A 23585-nucleotide genomic window follows, 5' to 3' on the forward strand; every position below is an offset into this window, starting at 1 on the left:
AGAAGTCTATATATTTTTGAGAACCGCCATTGTGGTATAGTAGTAATTCTGCTGCTCGCATCTGGGATCGTAATCATCATTCGATTGCATATCCTCCGGAAGACTGATGGAGGGCTTATGTATCTTTTCTTTATATTGATCCAGTCAGTTTTCTTGTTTGAGGGAACTTGCATAATTTAGGAGCAGGGGCAGGTTGCATCAAATTATACAAGTTTATAAAAAAACTGCAATGTTATTTTTAAGTTAATAATACTTCCTTATTTCCTTAAAAGTAAATTGCATTTTTACATTTCTTTTTTTTTTAGACTAGCTGCATCCATTTTCATTAATTTTGATTAATTATGATGCTCTGAAACTAGACACAAGTTATATAGCACCAAACCCATTTAAAATGAATTGTGTGTGTTTTATAGATATTTAAGTAGTAAAATGGAATTTTCAATTCACAATGCTTCTTTCGCTTTGTGGTCCTGTGCTATTTCCTTCTAGAAACCCATTATTAATATTTTATATGTATGCCAGTCCTTGAAATATTAATTAGGATTAATTTGAAATATCTTTCATAGGAATTTAGGTGATAATAACAGTAGATAGCGTCTAACAATGCTTTCCTATAATGTATTTTGTGCCTAGCTGCAATATCAGTTCATAAATTTTCAATCGAATTTAAATAATTATTTTTACTGATCAATTGTTTTGTTTTTAAATATATTTTAAAGTTTCTTTTTACCAACTAGGAATTTATCTGGACTGGACCTACAGTTTAACGTGGACTCCAAACCACGGTCCTCAGCATTAAGCTTACCTACTGGCGAGTGACCAACTTTAGAAATCACCCAGAAGACAACCGGTCTTACTCAGCCTGGTTACTGGCGTGACTGGATCATTTTCCTTGTCGGATTTTACACTCTTGCCTAGGACACTCACAAATTTTAAACAATCATAAATTTACGACGATACCCCAGCAGAATTCGAACCCGCGGCTATCGCAACAGTAGGAGGACCGTCCTATCGCCTTTACAACTGCGCCACCAAGTCGGCTTCTGATCAATTGTGTTCGACAAAACGCTGTTACATATCAGTAATGTCATGAATTAGAAATCATTAAGGATTAATTATCAGCGCTAATATAATAAAATGTTAAAAACGTTATGACTAATAAAATAACTTAATTTAATTAAATTGTTAGTTTAAATCATAATATCGTTTTTCGAGTTAAAAAACAAAAATAATTGTTTTAATTATTTTGTAACCACAAAAAAAATTAAATAGCCACTGAACAGAACGTGAATTATCTGGATTCGTTTTATTTTTATTTGATTTTATAATCATTGTAACGTATATCCGACGAGACTGCTAGAAAACTAACATTATTGCGAAGCAATTAATTCAATACTGTTACTTTTACCGGTTTACAGTATCTACACGATTTATATTTCTACTGGAATTTGTAATTTGGTATGCCGAATATGTTTTGTTTCTTGTACAAGTCTTATTGCAACACAATCAAGTATTATTATTACAAAAGACAAACAAACACAAATTCCAATCGTTAGCAATTAACTAACTATTAACTTTGGATTATCTGACAGAGTACTTTTCGAGTTACTATGCAAATTAGATTTAATGTATAATAATAGACATTTAATTTAATGATATTCATAAAGAATTTTAATAAAATTAATTTTATTAATAGAATATAGAAAATGGACACGGGCCTTTTTATGAAAATGAACTTAATTAACTATAATTAAATATAGAAATTATTGAGTGTACTAGAGTATTTTCTTTATTGTTCTGTGTAGAAGAACATGCCCACCAGTCTATATCAATAATGGTCAACTCCTGCAAGCAGAATATCTTGGTAGGTACATAGATAGATGCTTAACTTGGAAGAAGCATATACTCGCCAAATGAAGACAACTTGGACCAAAAGTATTGGCTTGTCGAGCGCAAATCCAAGTTATCGTTAGATAATAAGTTACTGTATAAATCAATACTCAAGACTATTTGGTAATATGGAATATAACTATGGGAAACCTCTAGCAAGTCTAATAAAGCCATCATACAACGGTTCAAAAATAAAGTGTTGCGTAGCATTGTCAATACTCCGTACTATGTTTCAAATGAAGTGATACAACGCGATATTCCTCTAGAACCAATAACGATTGTAATTCAACGTGTTTGTGTGAAGTACTTCGAGAGAGTGTCAGTGTATCCCAATGTACTCGCTAATCAGCTAAATATGCGAAGTGACAGTAAAGTGCGTAGCCTAAAACGTCTAACATCACCCGATCTGATTATTGGACATATACAGATTTTAGAATAAGCTTTAAAACAGTATTTTGTACAGGATATCACTTAGTGTGAAGTGACTTTAGACATGTCATATTATAAATATAACAAATAGTTAATAAACAATACTAAATAATTGCTACAAGAACAATACGGTACGAAGGTTGGGTAAATTTAAAATTAAAGATATCAGATATATATTCAAATTACTGTTCTGTTGCATATAAATGATAAGACGATATTATCTTATTTGTTTTTGTTAATGTTCTACAAAACTATGTGCGTGCATTACTTTCCGACTAACCCTCGTAGTTTATTAACTAGTTTATAATTGGTATTTCTTTCGTAATAAGTAGATAAAAATCAAATGAGTTTTAACAGTCCAAATTCCCCTATAAAATGTTCAGTACTAGAAATTAAATATATATAGTTTAGATATCAGTCAAACGGTAACTATATTTAGGTTGAATTTGTGCTGCGTTGGCATATAGGTAAAGGTTGAATTATGTAAGACTATGTTACTTTAAAGGCAATATTTTTTATACATTGGCAGTAAATGTAAATTATGAATAATATTTAAATTGATTTAATATTCATAGAGCTTAATGCAAAAACAAAATGATTATTCTTTAATTGTAATTATTATGATTTATTCCTAATAAACGTAGACTTCTTTCGCAATCATCCATGTTGCGGGTTGCGTACATATTATATTCAAACGATGCGCCCGCATGTATATCTAACAATAGTTTTGGAAAAATCCAATGCCACATTATGTTGCTTTTTTTAATGGGCTGATTGTTGTTCGTGTTTAATTCGTCAAGGTGAAATATACATATGCGTTAATCATTCTAATAATTTTGATAATAATAGAACCGACCAGGAGCCGTTATAATTTTTTTTTCAATTTATTCGAAAGGCGGGGTAAATTAGACTAGTTTTAAGCTATTACTAGTCAAAAATAAATACGTGATTAGTAACTGGTATAGTTAGTGCTTTAAGTATTAAACAACCGGCTTGGTAGCGCAGTAAACGCGACAGGACGATCCTCCTACTGTTACGATAGTCGCGGGTTCGAATCCTGCTGGGGCATGGCCGTACCTTTATGTTTGTGATTGTTTAATATTTGTGATTGTCCTACGCAAGGGCGTAAAATCAGACAAGGAAAATAATCCCAGTCACGCCAGTAACCAGGCTGGGTAAGACCGGATGTCTTCTGGGATGATTTCTAAAGTTGGTCACTCCCCAGTCGGTAGGCTTAATGCCCACGACCGTGGTTCGGAGCCCACGTTAAGCTGTAGGTCCAGTCACTAAAAAATCCAAGAGGTTGACGTAACTAAAGACAATATAACATTTAACATATTTAAGTATTAAACTATTTTAGTATAGATATTGTGAAGCAATTTACAATTACGAAACGTTGAAACTAGTAAAATGTTTTATATCGATTGTTTCTATTATATAATAATACATCTTGTTATTCTTATAATTGTTATTATCATGTTACATATTATTATCATGATAAGCGTGATATTATTTGGAATTTTATAAGCTGCAGTGCAAAATCAGAATAACGTGACGACTGCTGTTCTATATGTCCTCTGATTGTTTTGTTTTTCTTGTCATTCTATTAAAATATAATTATGTTATTACAAATATTTACTAACAAAGACCCCTCGAATATTTCACTCGTTATAAACAATAACAAACTAATCATCAGCTTATTACAACTGTCTATGTACACCTTAATATTTAGTAATATTAATGGTATAAAATGATCTCCAACGAGAAATTTTATTCTACGATTGAGGGGAGTATCTAGAATAATAAGATTTTGCATATTTCCAACCAAATTTCGCAATTGACGCTGATCAATCTTCGATTCTGCAGATAATTAATTTTTATATGAAACCATGATTTTTAGAGTTCACTGTTTTTTTTTTCAGAAAGCTCAATATAAATTATGTTGCAATATTTTTCCCTTACGTAAACGTTTTACCTGTAATAAATAAGTACTCCAGTTACTTCAACACTTTAACAGTAGATCTAATTACTGTTGAATATTTTTCGCGTAACAAATTAGGACCCTTTTCTGTACTGACAGTACTTCCGATCATTCTAAGAAATTATATAAGACTTGATTTTTCCAATGTTCACTTTACTCATGAAATAAAAAAAATTCTCTCCACTCTTATACTAATAGTAGTATTATTTCAATATTGATGCATATTAATTATTACTTAATTCTGTTAAGATCTATGCATTATAGGACAAAATCAGTGGCAAGGTAATAAACTTATGTAACTAAGAAAAAGCGAGAATAGATGCCATGAATAATGCAACGCCTGAAAAGCGAGTAGTTTCCAGATATCTCAAAACAGTTCCCCAACAAAAGTGGGTTTATATGGAAATATATATTATATCCCTCCAATTTATGTTAAAGTTGTTACTACAGTTCTCGGTAGTATTTCAAAAAATAAAAACGCTTTTGCACTGCTATTTATTTTTTATATTTTCGCTCAAATACAATATATAAACCATTACAATTTTAAATTGCTTCCAAAAGCACTTTGATTGGGACACGGACATGCAAATAACACGAAACATGAACATGAAAGGAAAACATGGAAATCATTTCAGCAATAGTAATTTTCTTGAACTCATAGAGAAAAATATAATACAAAATTTCAATTTATCGAACAACATAACTTTCCGGGTCATTGGAACCACAATTAATTAATGTAAGATATATATAATAGTGTCATAACTCAATAATAATAACCTATATATGATATAACATACTATATTCTGCTTAAATATATTCAGAAGTCCACACTAAATAATTAACTAAATAAATTAAATAAATAATGAATGACTAAGTAACACAGCAAAAACTAATATTATATTTATTTATTGTTCAATCATATATATATATATATATATATATATATATATATATATATATATATATATGATTGAATAATTCATTGTTATCATTATTATATTAAACGCTTTAACACTTGCATATATTCTTAGAGTTATCTAAGATTTCGTCTTAAAATATGAAACAAGGTTGCTAAATCACAGCAGTGCGGAAGCAATACAACGATTACCGGAATAAGACGTAGAAAATCAGAAGATTGAAGCGAATCAAACCACACGAACTTGTATAATATAAATCTTACTCATAACTCTAGCTTATGTAGTCTAATTCAATTTCAATTTGGGTAATCAATGCTGATGTATTTTATTTATACCGAACTGGTCTTGCTTGTGTGTTGATTCAAGTACAACACAACAACTTCAGTAAGTTCTTCCTTATAAAAAATAAATCTCAGTAACTTCAGTATTGAAATAAGAGATATGTTGAAACCGTATGCTGGAAATGTCTTATCTCAACCATAATATTCATCAGACATTGCTTGTTCTGACTCTGACCTGCCACTCTCGGCTACGAACACCTTTTATGTCCAAAATTTTATAATTTTGACTTGATTATCAGTCAGAAAAATACTCAACTTCCACTTTTATCAAATAAAAAACATGTGTTAATGAATAATACATTTAAATCTAGTTTAAACTGGATTATACCTCGTATAATTATTTTATACAAATTACATCTAAACCTTACCACTAATTTTTTTAACGAATAAAAGCAATAAACCAACCACGAACACCTTTCGCTCAACACTGTGACTAATATATCGGGCGAAACCCAACAAAAATACAATACGTTCATGTGCAATAATAACGAGTCCGTTCTATTTTTTGAAAGATGTTATAAATTACAATAGCGAAGCCCGAACTAGCTCAAGGTGTGAATATTTTGTTTATATAATAACTAGATTTAATTTGCTGATTTTTAACTAAGCTCGACCGGATTGAATGATTATTATGGCGCTTTCGATATTTCTTTGTTTACCCAAAAAAACTAAATATTCAAATTCGAAATTATAATGATAATAAGTGTGTAGCATCTATCTAAACAACATGGTCGGAGATTTTGAACCAACATTATAAATAAACAAGACAACTAAATTTAAGGAATTAATTAAATTTAGAAGAATACCACAAAAAACTGTTCCTCATAGGTAAATTTTGAAGCTTGTTGATGGAATATCTAGGAATTATAACAATGTATCATTGTGGTATATCAGAAGCAACTAGAAACTTATGAAAAAGCAGAAGTAACATGACTATTTAATTGATGTTCAACAATACACTGACCCTCCCTAAATACAATGAGCTGAACTAAGGTGTAAAATCCATAAAGAAAGTGATCATGTTGAGTGTTCCAGAAAACTCTTATTTATCGAACACATAGTTCGAATTAGAAAGCATATATCAAATAAGTATAAAGATATTCAAGATTCAATCAACAAAACCCGGCCTAACTCAACACGAAAACCTACGATAATAATAAAACCATATCCAGAAATACATGCAATCTACAATGATACGAAGCAAAAATCTACAAAAATACGACTAAAAATATGATCTGATATAATGTCTAAAATTAAGCTAGGTCTAAAATGCGGCTTTGACTCAAAACTATTGATTCATAAAAAATGAGTGAGCGTTCTTCATGTAGCGGTATTTCAAACTATGTAACTATCATTCTATTTACACATTTGCAGGAAATATGACACCCAAATATGTGTTAATTGGTTCAGCTAACAGATCTCAAAACGAAACGATCTGATTAATATCGAGTTGATGGACTCAAGATCAGAAATAAATGGGTTTCCCACCTCCCAATCTCAGTTCATCCAAAAAAGAATAACTCGAATTACTAGAAGAGAATAAAAATTTTTATTAACAATTAACGTAATGGGAACTTATATAATGATTGTACCACTCATCAAATTGTTCATAGAACAAAAGAACAAGAAACATATTCGATGATCATGATGAAACACGATCGCCGGTTTTAAACGAATTCTTAACGCAGATGTGTGTCAACGAAACTGGTTCAAGCTCAAGACATCAACTATCATGAAACACTATACAACCGATTATCTGTTTAAATAAAATTGTGTTCAGATTTTGTGTCCTAGCATATATTTTGTAATTGTGCTTGTATAACATTTAACGACATTCGAAAGATGGATGTTCCAACAACTTTGTTGTCTTTATCAACGTTGTATCTAAAACAAATTACGCGATTTCGCAAGCGATCTATTATAGTGTGGTGAAAATGATACGATGAAACGTAAACGATCACAAACATTAAACGAAAATGATTAAAGAACCCACCGTGGAGAATATAAATCTGGAAACTCTTGTTTACCGAAGACATAGTTCGAATTAGAAAACATATATCAAATAAGTATAAAGATATTCAAGATTCAATCAACAAAACCCGGCCTAACTCAACACGAAAACCTACGATAATAATAAAATCATCTCCAGAAATAATGCAATCTACAATGATGTGAAGCAAAAATCTACAAAAATACGACTAAAAATATTATCTGATATAACGTCTAAAATTAAGCTAGGTCAAAAATGCGGTTTTGACTCAAAATTTATTTATAAAAAACAAGTGAGCGTTCTTCATGCAGAGATATTTCAAACTATGTAACTATCATTTTATTTACACATTTGTAGGAAATATGACAACCAAATATATGTTAATTCGTTCAGCTAACAGTTCTCAAAACGAAATAATCTGATTAATATCGAGTTGATGGACTCAAGATCAGAAATAAATTGGTTTCCAACCTCTTAATCTCAATTAATCAAAATAAGAATCACTCTAATTACTAGAGGAGAATAAACATTTTCTTGACAATTAACGTAATGCGAACTTATATAACAAAAAAAGAAGAAACATATTCGATGATCATGATGAAACACGGTGCCGGTTTGAAACCAATTCTTAACGCAGATGTGTGTCAATGAAACTGGTTCAAGCTCAAGACATCAACTATCATGAAACACTATACAACCGATTATCTGTTTAAATAAAATTGTGTTCAGATTTTGTGTCCTAGCATATATTTTGTAATTGTGCTTGTATAACATTTAACGACATTCGAAACATGGATGTTCCAACAACTTTGTTGTCTTTATCAACGTTGTATCTAAAACAAATTACGCGAACAACGTGAAAATGATACGATGAAACGTAAACGATCACAAACATTAAACGAAAATGATTAAAGAACCCACCGTGAAGAATATAAATCTAAGGAAACTCTTATTTACCGAAGACATAGTTCGAATTAGAAAACATATATCAAATAAGTATAAAAATATTCAAGATTCAATCAACAAAATCCGGCCTAACTCAACACGAAAACCTACGACAATAATAAAATCATCTCCAGAAATAATGCAATCTACAATGATGTGAAGCAAAAATCTACAAAAATACGACTAAAAATATTATCTGATATAACATCTAAAATTAAGCTAGGTCAAAAATGCGGTTTTGACTCAAAATTTATTCATAAAAAACAAGTGAGCGTTCTTCATGCAGAGATATTTCAAACTATGTAACTATCATTTTATTTACACATTTGCAGGAAATATGACACCCAAATATATGTTAATTCGTTCAGTTCTCAAAACGAAATAATCTGATTAATATCGAGTTGATGGACTCAAGATATGAAATAAATTGATTTCCGACCTCTCAATCTCAATTAATCAAAATAAGAATCACTCTAATTACTAGAGGAGAATAAACATTTTCTTGACAATTAACGTAATGCGAACTTATATAACAAAAAAAGAAGAAACATATTCGATGATCATGATGAAACACGGTCGCCGGTTTGAAACGAATTCTTAACGCAGATGTGTGTCAATGAAACTGGTTCAAGCTCAAGACATCAACTATCGTGAAATACTATACAACCGATTATCCGTTTAAATAAAATTGTTTTCCGATTATGTGTTCGAACATATATTTTTGTGATTGTGATTGTATAACTTCTAATGACATTCCAAAGATGTATGCTACAACAACTTTGTTGCCTTTATCAACGTTATATCCAAAATAAATCACGCGATTTCGCAAGTGGTATGTCAGTATAGTCTGGTGCAAATGATATGGTGAAACGTAAACGATCACAAACATCAAACGAAAGTGATTAAGGCACCCACCGTGTAGAATATAAATCTGGAAAAAAAGACGCGTCGTCTTCGTATGGTGGTGTAACGTTTAGATACATAGCACTATGTTCCAACATACTATAATAAGAATCACAGTCGCAGTAGTTACGCACTGACTAGGCCACACATTTTGGTCACTGCAATAATATCTTCGTCACAGCCACTGCTATCAATCAACTTTTCGAGGTCAGTAATCCAAAAGCGGTAAAGTTAACGATTGGAGCCGCACTCTATCAACATCACCGAACGAAAAGTTCGGTCCCCCGGTAAACAACAACACTAACACCACGACGGATCTACATCATTTCACTAGCACTGCGTCGAAAAACAAAGACGAAATATTTTTAATCCATTAAGAGACGAGGAGAGTAGTACGATTCGAAGAAGAAGAAGCACCGGGTAAACGGCCAGGACGCCGCGACCGACGAAATCAAGTGCGCCGCGATCGCCTCGATGTCAAGTTTCCCAAACGACTGACGGTCGAACGAACGAACGAATCGGCGGCCTGCCGTTGACACTGAACCGACGTTCTACGCTGCGCGACCATCGCCGACTCATTGGCATCGGTCGGCTTCGCAACGCTTCGGCCAGCCAGCGCCAACACCACAACAGCGCCGCGAGGTCCGCTAATGAGGTTAGTAGGTCGCGATGACGCAGGCGAAGACGTACGAGCGCGGCCGAAGACGCGGTCGGCGACGTTGCCGGGTGTGCGGAGAGAGAGAGTGTGTTGGGGGGCGGAGCGGCCGACGGGGGGGTCGGTGGGGATAGGCGAGGCTAGTCTGACGGGTCCGATGTTGGCGGCCTGGCCCGGTCGAGACGAGATAATGCCGGGTAGGAAGAGGAAAAAGGAAGACGATAAAAAACAACAAAAAACGGATGTATTAAAAACATACTGAAGATGAGTTATCAAATGCCGCCGGACAACCGTAATAAACGTTCGTTTCCACGTTGCCTGTTTCGCTTTCTAAGAGTGACACGTTTTTCTCCTCCTAGTCTGTTTTTCTACCAGCAACAATTTATTTATAAATGACATATGAAAGGGAATCAACTAGTTCCCACGAAGATGAATTAATATAGGATTAAGTGTATCCAACTCATTCTTTTGCTGTTTACTAGATACTTTTTTTAGAAGTTACCTTCGAAGGATTACTTAGTCTTTTTTATGTTACAAGAAAAATGGGAATATCTGACAACACTGTGCGGCGGTATTACCGAATTAAAGCGTGATTTGTAACTTCGTGCCATTCGTACGTGCCCTCACTGACCTTCCATCGTAAACTGTTCTCTATCGATGCGACATCAACTAGTAATCCGTTTTTGAAAAAGCAACAATTTATTTATAAATGACAAATGAAAGGGAATCAATTAGTTCCCACGAAGATGATTTAATATAGGATTATGTATATCCGACTTATTCTTTTGGTGTTTACTACATACTTGTTGTAAAAGTTAAGTTCGGAGAATTACTTTTTCTTTTTTTTATATTACAAGAAAAAGGAGGTTATCTGACAACACCGTACAGAGGTAATAGCGAATTAAGGCGCGATTTGTATTGTCGTGTGGTTCGTACGCGCCCCACACTGACCTTCCATCGTAAAGTGTTCTCTTTCGATGCGACATCAGTACCTCCAGATTTGGACAATTGCGATTATATGCGATTATCTTTGGCAGATATGGCGACAACGTTGTGGTTCGAAGAGTCGAAACAACGGTAACACTAATTTGGAGGCGACAGAACAAGTTTTCTCTCGGCGCAACAAAATAAATATAGTTGATCTCTTTAGAGAACGGTTTCGATAATATATAACATATTCGAAACATATAGGAACTCCCAAGATACTTGGTTAAATATTCATTTAGCACATTCATTTCATATAAAAATAGTCCACAGAAAACCTAATCTTGGAAGTATTGTCTATTATTTTCTATCATCTTCCCTTATTCTGGGCCATTACTCATCACTAACAAACGAAATAATCTTACAAGCTGAGAGTTGATGAATTTATACATATTGTCCGCGATTTTGAGTTTTTATAAATAAATTCTTACTATATTGACCAGAATGTATGATATCAATTGGCCTCAGGTCTGGTGAATATGCTGCGTGCGGGTTCCCTTAACAAATTCAAGACCTTTTCCTGCTCTTTTTGTAAAATTCCTCGTATAATTTGTTCAACTATTGGCTACAGTGTTCCGCACTCTCTGATCAGATATACACAGAATTTTTTTCCAGAAGATGACTCTTTTGGGCGCGATGTATTGTTTTCTTATTTATATATTGGATTTATTCATTACTATTCAAATTTGGAACTCAAGTAAAAATATATACTTTTCAATACTACAATGTTTTACAACATACTTTTTTGTTGCCGAATAATTAAACAAAATTCATTCAGGGATGTAATAAAACTCTAAGAGCAACAACTGAAAATATCAGATATCCAAAACCGAATCTGATTCCTGAATAATTTAGAATCACTATTAGATTGCGTGCATTACATCACAATAAACATGACAGAAAATGTACTTATTTTAATTTGACAATTAGTTTCTTTTCTTAGAATACAGTATATAGGCTATACAAAGAAGTTTTGAACATACGTCACCAAGATGTTTAATGTATTGCCTGCCGTAATGTGTAAATTCATTTTAGAATCAGACAATATATTCCTTCTCATTTTATTTTAGTTAAAAAGACACACAATGCTGCTTGATAACTTTGAACGTGTGACTGAACTAGCCTGCCACTCGTCGGTTATCAAACGTATGCACAATTCTTCAAAACAAGAGCGATAAGGGGTTATAAACCGGCAAACGTTGTTTTAATGCTTTGCTTGTTTTGATAAATTTCAAATCGCTGCTGAGTAATAACTCTGATTAAAAATTCCGTATCCTGAAAGAAAAGATTGCGTCTTCGACCAGTTACTTTGAACAGGAATGAAAAATGGAGGCCCCCTCTTGCGACTAAAATTCGTTAGAGAGGTAAGCATTTTTTACTGTTAAATATTAATTTGGTGCGATATTTATTGAAAATATATTTTAGTGTGTTACACGGAATATTAGTATAGACACGATCACTTAAATATCTCAAAAAATTAAAAATATAATCTTGAATTCACCAAAGATCAGCTTGATGTTAGCTATATCAGAGATTAAATATATGAAATGTATAAAAACAGTGAGTAGTTTTTCAGTACAAACATAATTTAATAAAATTATTTCAGAGGAAACTGTTAGTCTGAAGAGTACCGAAGAGGTGTAATGAAACTTCCGAATATTGCTTTTAAAATAATACAATTTTTAAAAGAGTATAATAAAATGAAGGAAGACTTATTATTTCAATTTGTTTATTTAGATGAGACATGAATATTTCATAATGGGACCATTATACCCAAAGGTCACTTACCAATGGTAATATGATAATAAAAATAGTGTTATAACAACAACAATTTAGGGAGAAACACAGCGATATTAAAATACCTTTAATAGGAAACACTGTACCGAAAGACACAAGAATTTAGTGTAAAAGGTAAATATGCTATGTAAGTATTCTTTACTGATGAAAATCTAATGAAAGTAAAATATATTACATGGTTGCAACTACATAAAAATGCGCCTAGAACTCTAACTCGTAGGAGGTATGGAAAAGAGTTTTAGAAAAGAGAAAAACAGAATTTTAGTTTCGAAGAATGAATTTTTAAAAATGAAGTTAGACACCTAATAATAGTCTTAAACGATAACAATGAATTTGAAAAAACTTATGTTAAATCTCAATCCGTTATTTTTATAAAATTTAACGGTATATTGTCAAGTAGCCGAAAAAATTATCGATATAACGATGTTTTTTTTAACATTAAAAAAACTTAATTCTCTCTAATAAACCTGTACAATTGATACTTAATTTTAAATGTTTAGTTTAGGACTTAATTTTAATTAAAATATCACTACCTTTCAAAATCATTAGAGAATATTGATATTTTTTGGGTTGATATATATATTTTGTATCTTAAACATAACGATAAATTGTTTGTAAATTACCGACGTTATTGTTGCTTCGAAATCAATATATCTATATTTATTACAGTATCGATATTTTTTCAGCGGCCGACATCCCTACAGTAAAGATTCAATAAGCTGGGAACGTACTCCGAACCGATGGAGTCGAGTCAGTCGCAGACAATCGCAATATATTTCCGTGATTTTAGCTGCACAAGGTTATGACGAAATTGGCAGAGATTAAACCCATCGCGATCCCGGCCATTGACTTGGCATATCGATTGTGTTCGGCATTTTTTTCCCTCCTCTCCGACGAGCGACCAAAGTTGCCTCGTGAATGCCTCTTTGTTGGCGCGGTCAAATAAAGATAAGTGCAAGTCACCGGGCAAACAGCGGGATGATGTATTGGGCTGCATTTTCAACTTCGTTATCGAACGGAGGAAGTAGACAAATATGGGTATTGCACGAGGTGGTATTTTTGTTTGTGAGGCAATCGAAGACAATGCTCCCTAATAATCCGACGCAATTTTATATAATTATCCATATTTAGGGTTTCATTAACATGTTTCTTTCGCTTAAAAACATGTTATTTTACAATGAATAGTTAATAATTATTGTAATATTAATTATTACCCATTTGTCTATACACATTTTGCCCATTTTTTGGGTAATTTATGGATGATATTCAAAAGAACAATCTCATTTTAGACAAAAAACAGAGTAGATTAGACTCAAAGTCAAGCAACTGTATTGGTCAGTCGGAAGATACCCTCATTTTAACCTAAACTCAAAGAGATTGGTCAATCATAATACCAATTTGGAGTTATGGAGTGCAAATATGGGTTTGCACTAAGATATCCAGCTAAAATTAATTAACAATGCTTATCGCTACGAAACCAAAGAAGAGCTGCACGATGACCTCGGAATTAAATGGATCACGAAGTGATGCAAGATGTCACCTTAAAATATGAAAGAAGGTTGCTAAATCACAGTAATGTGGAAGCAATACAGCTAATGGACAACACGAAGGAAATCAGAAGATTGAAGCAAACCAACGAACTCGTTTAGAATGTACTCTTAACTTTAGTTTAAGTAGTTAGATTCATTCTAATTTGGGAAATACATACTGATGTATTAATCCCGTAGTCGCCTTGTCCTTGTCTATTAATTTACTGAAGAGTAAATAAATTAATTTGTAAACTATAATTGTACTGAACGTATCTAATGCAAGATGTAATTAAAAAACGATTTCTGCTTTGAGCTAAACCATTCATCGAGCCACTTTTAAAATTCTTCGGAATCGGCGAAGTCCGTACCCCATCGATACGAAAAGGCGGTAGTCGGACGGAGCCAGGATGAGAGAGTACGGCGGATGTGATAAAATTTCCCAGTGATTCTTATTTGACTTAGTGACATTTGACATGACAGTTTAAATTCAACATTTATTGTTGGAAGTGATCGGTAATGAGTGTTTCTTCAGGTTTCAAGAAATCAGAATATGCGAGACCAATTTGGCCCCACAGATACAGAGCATAGTATTGTGACCAAAGCCAACATTTTTAAAAGAATTATTATTATCCATAATGTTACTTACTTATAAAATGATTATATATATATATATATATATATATATATATATATATATACATATATATATATATATATATATATATATACATATATATATATATATATATATATATATATATATATATGTATATATATATATATATATATATATATATATACATATATATATATATATATATATATATATATATATACATATATATATATATATATATATATATATATATATATATATATATATATATATATATATATCACTACATAGTATAAAACAAAGTCGCCTTTTCTGTCCCTATATCCCTATGTGCGCTTAAATCTTTAAAACTACGCAACGGATTTTGATGCGTTTTTTTTCAATAGATAGAGTGATTCAAGAGGAAGGTTTATATGTATAATACATGCATAATATACTAAGGCAACATTGCTAATTTTAGAGGTTTCTAACGTGATTAACCTATTTTTTAGGCTTATTTAGCAATTAGCAAAAACGCTGCCTAACCCTACGAGTTAGATCAAATTAATGTACTACAGTATTGTACACCATAAAAAGGTCTACAAAAAAGTCCGCGATGGTATATGTTTATCTTTTAGGGATAACCCACATTAACCATTTTTTTGTTTACTTTTTACGTGAGAAAATGGCTTATTTACGAAGCTATTTTAAGCAATACGACATTAATCCTTATCGAATTAAGTACCTTAAATACAGTGTGCAATTAATATAGATCAATATGGTTCCTTACAGCATGTAAATTAAACAAATATTTTCGGAGATATTACAAATTTAAAATTTGCGTTTAAAAATGTGTAATGTAAAAAAAATTGTATGAATTTAGATATTCCAAAGATAGCAGGAAATCTTCATAGTAAGTATAGGGGAAGAGGAATTGTTTTACTCCAAATTTAATGCGTGCAGGCCAAGGGCAGTAATGAATGAACCAAAAATACTGGATCGATTTTAATCATGTTTTCATTGAGTGACATAGGCATATATATTTTATGCCCGTGCAAAGTAGGAGCGGGCCGCTATTTTTTTATATACAACGTTCATATTTTTTCTGTAGTGTATTTAATTTAGTATCAGCATTGCACCCGTGCGAAGCCGGGGCGGGTCGCTAGTATATATATATATATATATATATATATATATATATATATATATATATATATATATATATATATATATCAAATCATAATCTTGTATACATATGGCTAGTGAAATGGTTACAAAATCCGGTTAGTAATTTTTTAATAACCGACACACCTCGTAAGTGTGGTATATACCTAGAGAACACCGTGAGAGTATCTTTCATAAAAGAATGCATAGACTCAAAGATACCCCATTCAAAGATTTCATTCAATCCTTAATGCCCTTCGACCTAATTAAGCCCTACTAAATATTGTGAGAAATGAGAGTATAGAAGAAGGAATGAAAAAAAATATAAGTTCTAATTTTAAATTGCTGACAAAATTGACATGGATCTATTATTGGCATATCTCTAGCTCATTTGTAGATCCAATTGACGTTACTTGTAGTTTTTACATAGATCTAGGTACAGATATAAAGACATAGTCATATATATAATGACCGTGCAGAACTCCAGTAGAAATGGGTTTAAATGTTGAGAACGTCCCTCTTACATAGTATGAAGAATTAAAAGTTGCTTTCATGTTGCCTTCGTATGCTGCCAGGAAGATGGTAAAGTATTATCTAGGTATTGACTGTATTTTGACTAAAATACCAGGGTCGATGAAAGTTCCCAAAGAGCTTCAGCTGCACGGGAAGGTAAGAGGCGAAATCTGACAATACCGATTCAGCAGCTCACAGTGATGGAGGTTCTCATTGTCGATTTTTCAACATTTCTCGAGATTCGTCCAAAGCCTGACGTCATTTCTCATCAGGAACTATGGTCACAATTTGAGCGGACTGTCGTGTGCCTTGATAGTACCGACCTTGTGCCTCGTGATCGTCAGAGTTAGTGTTTGTTCCCTAAGTTAAAGCAACAGTTGAATAGCCAAAGCTCGACACGCCAAACGACGATGAAGTAAAGAAGAAGTGAAATGTTTCAATGGGATGGTGGCGGAGTTCCACGACATTGGGATATATAATTTCGTCTACAAAAATGCGTAGGAAAAAAATATGCCGATTCTGACCAAATTAGAAAATAGAGCAAAGTTTATTTTTTTCAAAGATGTATATTTCTATGAGAATAAACAAAGTTATCCCTTTGGAAAATTGATGGAAACATTATTTCCGGACCAACCCTCGTATGTAGTGCCATTTCTTTTTTTTTATACAAAATGGACAAAACTAATTTGTACTCGTGAAAGTGAATTATAAATATCACACCATAAGCAAAATGACAAATTAGTTCAACGGTTTTCTGAAATGCATTGTATTTCATATATAAAGTTACGTTCTAACCTGACATTTATAATTGCTTTCAGTTTCGTTACGATTTAATATTGTTCAGTTCAATTCCAATAAATATCAAAAAGGAATTTTATCGTTCGAAACAATCGTGATCTAATTAAGCGATTAAAACGTACAAGTGCAAGAATTAATTATGTGAGTACATTGTTAATCTAAGCACCGTAATGTAAAAGCGTTCGGTATTGTTAGACAATGAGCTATTCGTATTAGCTATGAGCTTATTCTCTGACGATTGTGCTTGTTCTTTGAAGGATATTATCGGTTCGGTGCTACATTAAGCTTTAACTTAAACTGTGACGTCGAATTTCGTGCCTCACTTTTAAAATATTTCAAATAAAATGTTGCTAACGCTTAACAAACACTTTAGTTCTGTTTAAAAACTAGACTAGAAGCTTATAAGTATTTTGATTGGCAATAAATATTTATTAGTAAAAATGCAACTCGGACCTTTCTTCTTCACTCCACGCTTTGACCATGATCTTTTTACATATTATTGTCGTACGTGATCCGCTTTTCATGAACCGTTGATATTTCAAACGCGTTATAATTCAGATTCACTGAAAAATTATCATTAACTAGCGACCCGCCCCGGCTTCGCACGGGTGCAATGCTGATACTAAATTAAATACACTACAGAAAAAATATGAACGTTGTATATAAAAACATAGCGGCCCGCTCCGACTTTGCACGGGCATAAAATATATATGCCTATGTCACTCAATGAAAACATGATTAAAATCGATCCAGTATTTTTGGTTCATTCATTACTGCCCTTGGCCTGCACGCATTAAATTTGGAGTAAAACAATTCCTCTTCCCCTATACTTACTATGAAGATTTCCTGGTATCTTTGGAATATCTAAATTCATACAATTTTTATTACATTACACTTTTTTAAACGCAAATTTTAAATTTGTAATATCTCCGAAAATATTTGTTTAATTTACATGCTGTAAGGAACCATATTGATCTATATTAATTGCACACTGTATTTAAGGTACTTAATTCGATAAGGATTAATGCCGTATTGCTTAAAATAGCTTCGTAAATAAGCCATTTTCTCAGGTAAAAAGTAAACAATAAAAATGGTTAATGTGGGTTATCCCTAAAAGATAAACATATACCATCGCGGACTTTTTTGTAGACCTTTTTATGGTGTACAATACTGTAGTACATTAATATGATCTAACTCGTAGGGTTAGGCAGCGTTTTTGCTAATTGCTAAATAAGCCTAAAAAAATAGGTTAATTTACGACATCACGTTAGAAACCTCTAAAATTAGCAATGTTGCCTTAGTATATTATGCATGTATTATACATATAAACCTTCCTCTTGAATCACTCTATCTACTGAAAAAAACCGCATCAAAATCCGTTGCGTAGTTTTAAAGATTTAAGCGCACATAGGGATATAGGGACAGAAAAGGCGACTTTGTTTTATACTATGTAGTGATAAAAATGTAGGAAACACTCACTACTATTTTTGGACGGAATTCTCATGAGAACTAAAAACACTGATTGAAGAAAATACTTGTTTATTTCGACTTAAACTGATACATGTGGTCGACGGGAGAATGGACAGGATATTAGGTTAGAAAGTAAGGTAGCGCTGTGGAAGTGGTACTGTGTGGAAGTGTACTGTTACAAGAGGGTAGAGAATATAAAAAGAGAGCTAGGCGTTGTCGTGGTGGTCTTTTATAGCCGGGAACCACTTCATTTGCTCCAACTTCATATAATATTTTGACACTAATAAAAATTTAAATGTCTAATTAAAGCATTTCTGAATCATTATTTTTAATTTCTACACCAACTCATAAGGATTAGAAACTTTGGTTTGCTGCACCTATTATCATTTTTATACGCATCATCATCATCATCAATACTTCATTAACACTTGAACTCCTGTACAAGCTCCAACTTCTTTTTCCTTCAATAATTCTCAAGTAATATGGCTCTGGAGCGCGAACCATATCATGCAGAATGTTACAAGTCTCAATATCTATACCTGAGAATATAGCGCTATCATCAGCCAACATCAGATCGGTCAAGGAGTTTGTATATCGAACGTCATATCTGTTTTTAAAAACTTGTCGTAAAATCGCGGAGAGACGATATCTTCCTTGGCGAGCATTGGCTCGATTTTCAAAATTAATTTGACAAATCCTCTCACACTTCCACACATCAGTTTGAAGGAGTACGATACAAGAAAATCTGTGTAAATTAAAGCCTAAAGGGTTATAGAACTTGAATGAGTATTCGTAACACGAATGAAATATACATATATACATATATATATATATATATATATATATATATATATATATATATATATATATATATATATAAAGCTTACTTTTGAGTTAAACTCTATTTATAAATAAATTATATTAGATGGCGTTAGTTTACTGTAAGTCCGTCAACAAATTGATTAGTTGTTTGTGTTAAAAAAATGTACTGGTCTATAAAAAAGAAATAAAATATTTGAACCTAAATGGGGTAATAAAAAATAGAATAACTCAGAATAATGATTATGTATCAAGCTATATATTTTGTTTTGTCCGTTATTGATTTATGGTTACGTCAATCTCTTGGATATTTTTGAAACGTGGATAGTATCTTTGAAAGCAACTTGGTTCATTACTAGCACGGCGAAGATTACTTTTAACATTCTTACATATAAAAATAAACAAAAAATTTCATAAAATTTCTGGCAGTTCAATTTCTGGTCATTGTCATTATTTTGGTCGCTTTAGTGAATTAAGGAAGATTTAGATGGTGTAAAACAGGGCCGTCTATATTATCCAACACATCTGCCTAACGTGTAGGCATATTTGTGTCAAATATAATTTAATTTATAATCGTCAGCTATTCGATTGATGGGTGTTTTTTCCAACAATTATATTAGTCATGAATGTAAATAAATCGTTACTCATCGTACCCTTATTCGCCACCAAATTAGTCTTCTATCTGCGAAACCTCATTTTGTTGGGACCATTTTGTTTTTCTGATAGTCGATATTATATTTATACTTCTTAACACGATTTTTATTTTTTTCTAATTGTTTGTTATGATTTTCTTATTATTGATTTGTGTAAGTTTTCAGAAAAGTTTGCAAAATTTGTATAGTTTTAAGCAAATCAAGGCAGTGCTTGATATGTTCTAATTTTCTGAGCGAATATTTCTACGTAAAGACAACTGCAGGTATAGATACAAATGATAATCTGAAGGTATAATTTTTGTTAAATGCGCGGATGGAGAAATTATATTTCCGTTCTAAATATTTTGAGTACGTTTAGGCGGTGATTTCTTTGATTAATTTTGTTTTTGTTAAATTTCACTTATATCTGTAATATATTTTTGCCATTCATATGTCTCATCACCGATAATAGTTTTATTGCTCTTTCATCAATACAATTTTGAAAATAAAAATCATATAGGATGCTTTCTTTAACTATTTTAATTTCCTGTTAATTCTGTGAAGCACATTATTGAGGAACGTTTTTTTACTATGTTTAGGGCAAATCCCGAAGAAATAATTTTAATTTAACAATTTTTGCTGGTAGTTTTTCATTTTCTTTGAATAAAAATTAATTTAAACATCCGTCGTTAGTTTTTAATAGTTAGTGTTAAAAATAGTGTTTTGTGTAAAAATTCCTCTTATATATATGCAACAATTGTTAAATGTGCCAATAAAGTGTGTCGGTTAGTTCGAAATCAAAGATAATTCTGTATATTTGGGGAATGTTTGTAGAAGAATGATATCGCTGTTTACACTACATTCAATGCTATCAAATAATAGTTAGCTATGTAGAGCCAAATGACTTCAGAATAAATGTTAAAAAGGCAAAATTAGAAGCAAGTAACGGGCGTTATTACAAATTGAAATTACATCCAATTAAGTACAAGCAAGTGAAGTTCTGTCAAGTACTTTTAATCAGTAATATAGGAGAAACAAGTGGCATCTACAGCATTATGAACTGTCAGTTCTCTACTCTGATACGTATGGAAGTGGCAAAATATTACAAGTACAAGGAAAGTTATTACCGGTTGTATTGAAAAAAACTACATGATTCTCAAGAAAATGGAAAAATGTATGTATTCAAGTATTGACCATTTTATTCTATACATCTTGCTCATCTTTCACTCATTTTCTAACTTCTTCGAAACTGGTGAAGGGTTGCTCTGCAATCGCGTGTCCTATTGATGCAAAAAGTTGATAGTCGGACTGAGCAAGGTCTGGAGAGTACGGCGGGTGCGATAATACGTCCCATCCAAGTACCTTCAACGCTTAGCCGGTTTTGCTTTATGATACGGAGCGTTATCGTGCTGTAAAATCTCTTTACCGTGTCGTCTGTCCAATTCTGGATATTTTTCGATCAAAGCATGGTTAAAATTGTTGTCGATAGCGATCACTATTAACTGTTTCACCAGGTTTCGACAATTCGTAATACACCACGTAACTCTAATCCAAACAAAAACAGAGCATTGTCTTGCGACTAAAACGATTTGACCTTGGAGTCGATCGGCAGGTATCGCCAGGTGATAACCGTGTATTTTTTGTGCTTACGGTTTTCAAAATAAATCCACCTTTGATCACCCGCCATTGTTCTTTGCAGAAATGACTTTGGCTGGTGTTGCACTCATTTTCCCATCTTTCGGATTTCACCCAATGTTCGTAACCGGTCGCTAATCGTTTCTTGGGTCACATTTAACGCTTGTGCAAATTGTTTTTGAGTTTGGGTCTTCATCAAATAACTCTTGCAGTTTCGCATCTTCAAACATCTTTGGTCTACAAGACCATTCTTTGTTTTGCATATCGAAATTACCACTTTTGAATTTTCGAAACTATGCCTCCCGTTCCTTTAAAGGTTAGAGCATACTCACAGTCAGTTTCTACTATCAAATGATGACGATTAGTCAGCCCTTTCAGCGGCTTTTTTCTTTTGATTAAATAAGAAAAGTAATGCGTGCCGCAAATGCACGTTTTCAGGCACGAACCGATGATACCTTAACAGTTTTGGAAATAAAGCATTAAAATCGTGATTAACTTTTCCTACATAATTTACTAATCTCCCTTCTTAACTCACTCACACTTAAGCAGTTTGGTCGGTAATATAATATTTGATACTATTACAAATGACAGAATGCCTCTGCTCCAAATACCAAGGTATAATATTATTAAAACTAAAAAAGTTAAGACGATGCCATGCGTGAGAAACAATAGAATGAAACTGAATATTAACAAGCCTACCTAACTAACTACACACACACACGAATAAAACTTATGCCATGTGTGTAAATCCAGTTACTACTAGTCGAAATTACTTTCACTGAATCGAAATTAGATCGTTGTAAGTGTCCGACCGTCATCGTCGACATCGATTGCTTCATCGTAGAGAACGGGGCGTTTGAACAGGTGTTTTAAAATTACAGAAAAAAAGATATTAATCCTCCCCACCCCCGATGACAGATTCGACCATGGCGCGAAAAAATGGTGGCGGAATAGCGACGTCGATATCGCGAAAATGTGCTACGAATCGAACGTAATTTGTTACAATGTTACTGTGTCAATGCCGATACCACCGAGCAAGGCGACCGTATTTTTGTTTTGTTCTGTTATGGGCCGGATCATGAATATAAAACGTGCTTAATCAGTTCGCTATTCAGCCAACGAATAAATTGGTCCTGCTTCGTAATGTCGGCCGCACAATATTTGTAACCATATTTCGCGTTGTTGGGTTTCTATTGCGTACGGACAAACCGCGATAAAAATTACACTTTATGTTTGTCTTTTTTTGTACTTTCAAAACGTATTTTCTACGGTCTCCATTATCACTCGAGCTGTCACAAAATTCTAATTATTTATTGAGTTGTCCAATTTAAGAGCAAATGAGATACTACTTAACTCGAAATACCAATGTTAAGTAATGATTCTAAATTAATAGAGTTCCTCTTATTATCTTTAAAAGGTGTTTCGGTCTTCCCCTACAGTTCTTTACATTGGTATACCATGTGTACCGGAAAGGCATTACTGGATTTGCTAACAGATGTCGCTGGGCTTAAGTATGCTGTAGCAACCTCTACGACTCTTTGGGCCGCCACTCATTCACCTACAGCAAGTTCAAAGGTTGGCAACGCTGGTGGATTAGT

General features: G+C 32.7%; 1 protein-coding gene across 19 annotated transcripts in view; it reads right to left on the minus strand.

Annotated features, from left to right (window-relative positions):
• The window catches only part of tai (basic helix-loop-helix family member taiman), a 693988-nt gene that overhangs the window by 280304 nt on the left and 390099 nt on the right, over positions 1-23585 (minus strand). For 11 of the 19 annotated variants that reach the window (XR_013004949.1, XM_076399164.1, XM_076399163.1 and 8 more), the window contains exon 1: positions 9409-10035. The exons of 6 other annotated variants lie outside the window; for them this stretch is intronic. Coding sequence is in view for 10 of the 13 variants with exons in the window: in XM_076399164.1 (XP_076255279.1) it covers positions 9409-9494 (86 nt within the window). In the remaining 3 variants the exon portion in view is untranslated. Of the gene's footprint in view, positions 1-9408; positions 10036-23585 lie in introns of those variants that run through there. 2 more of the 19 variants (XM_076399155.1, XM_076399156.1) reach the window with 2 other exon arrangements.

The sequence above is a fragment of the Rhynchophorus ferrugineus genome, unplaced genomic scaffold (assembly GCF_030347505.1).
Source record: "Rhynchophorus ferrugineus isolate W39M unplaced genomic scaffold, kcgeb_rfMv2 rfM3, whole genome shotgun sequence".
Taxonomy (NCBI): Eukaryota; Metazoa; Arthropoda; class Insecta; order Coleoptera; family Curculionidae; genus Rhynchophorus; species Rhynchophorus ferrugineus.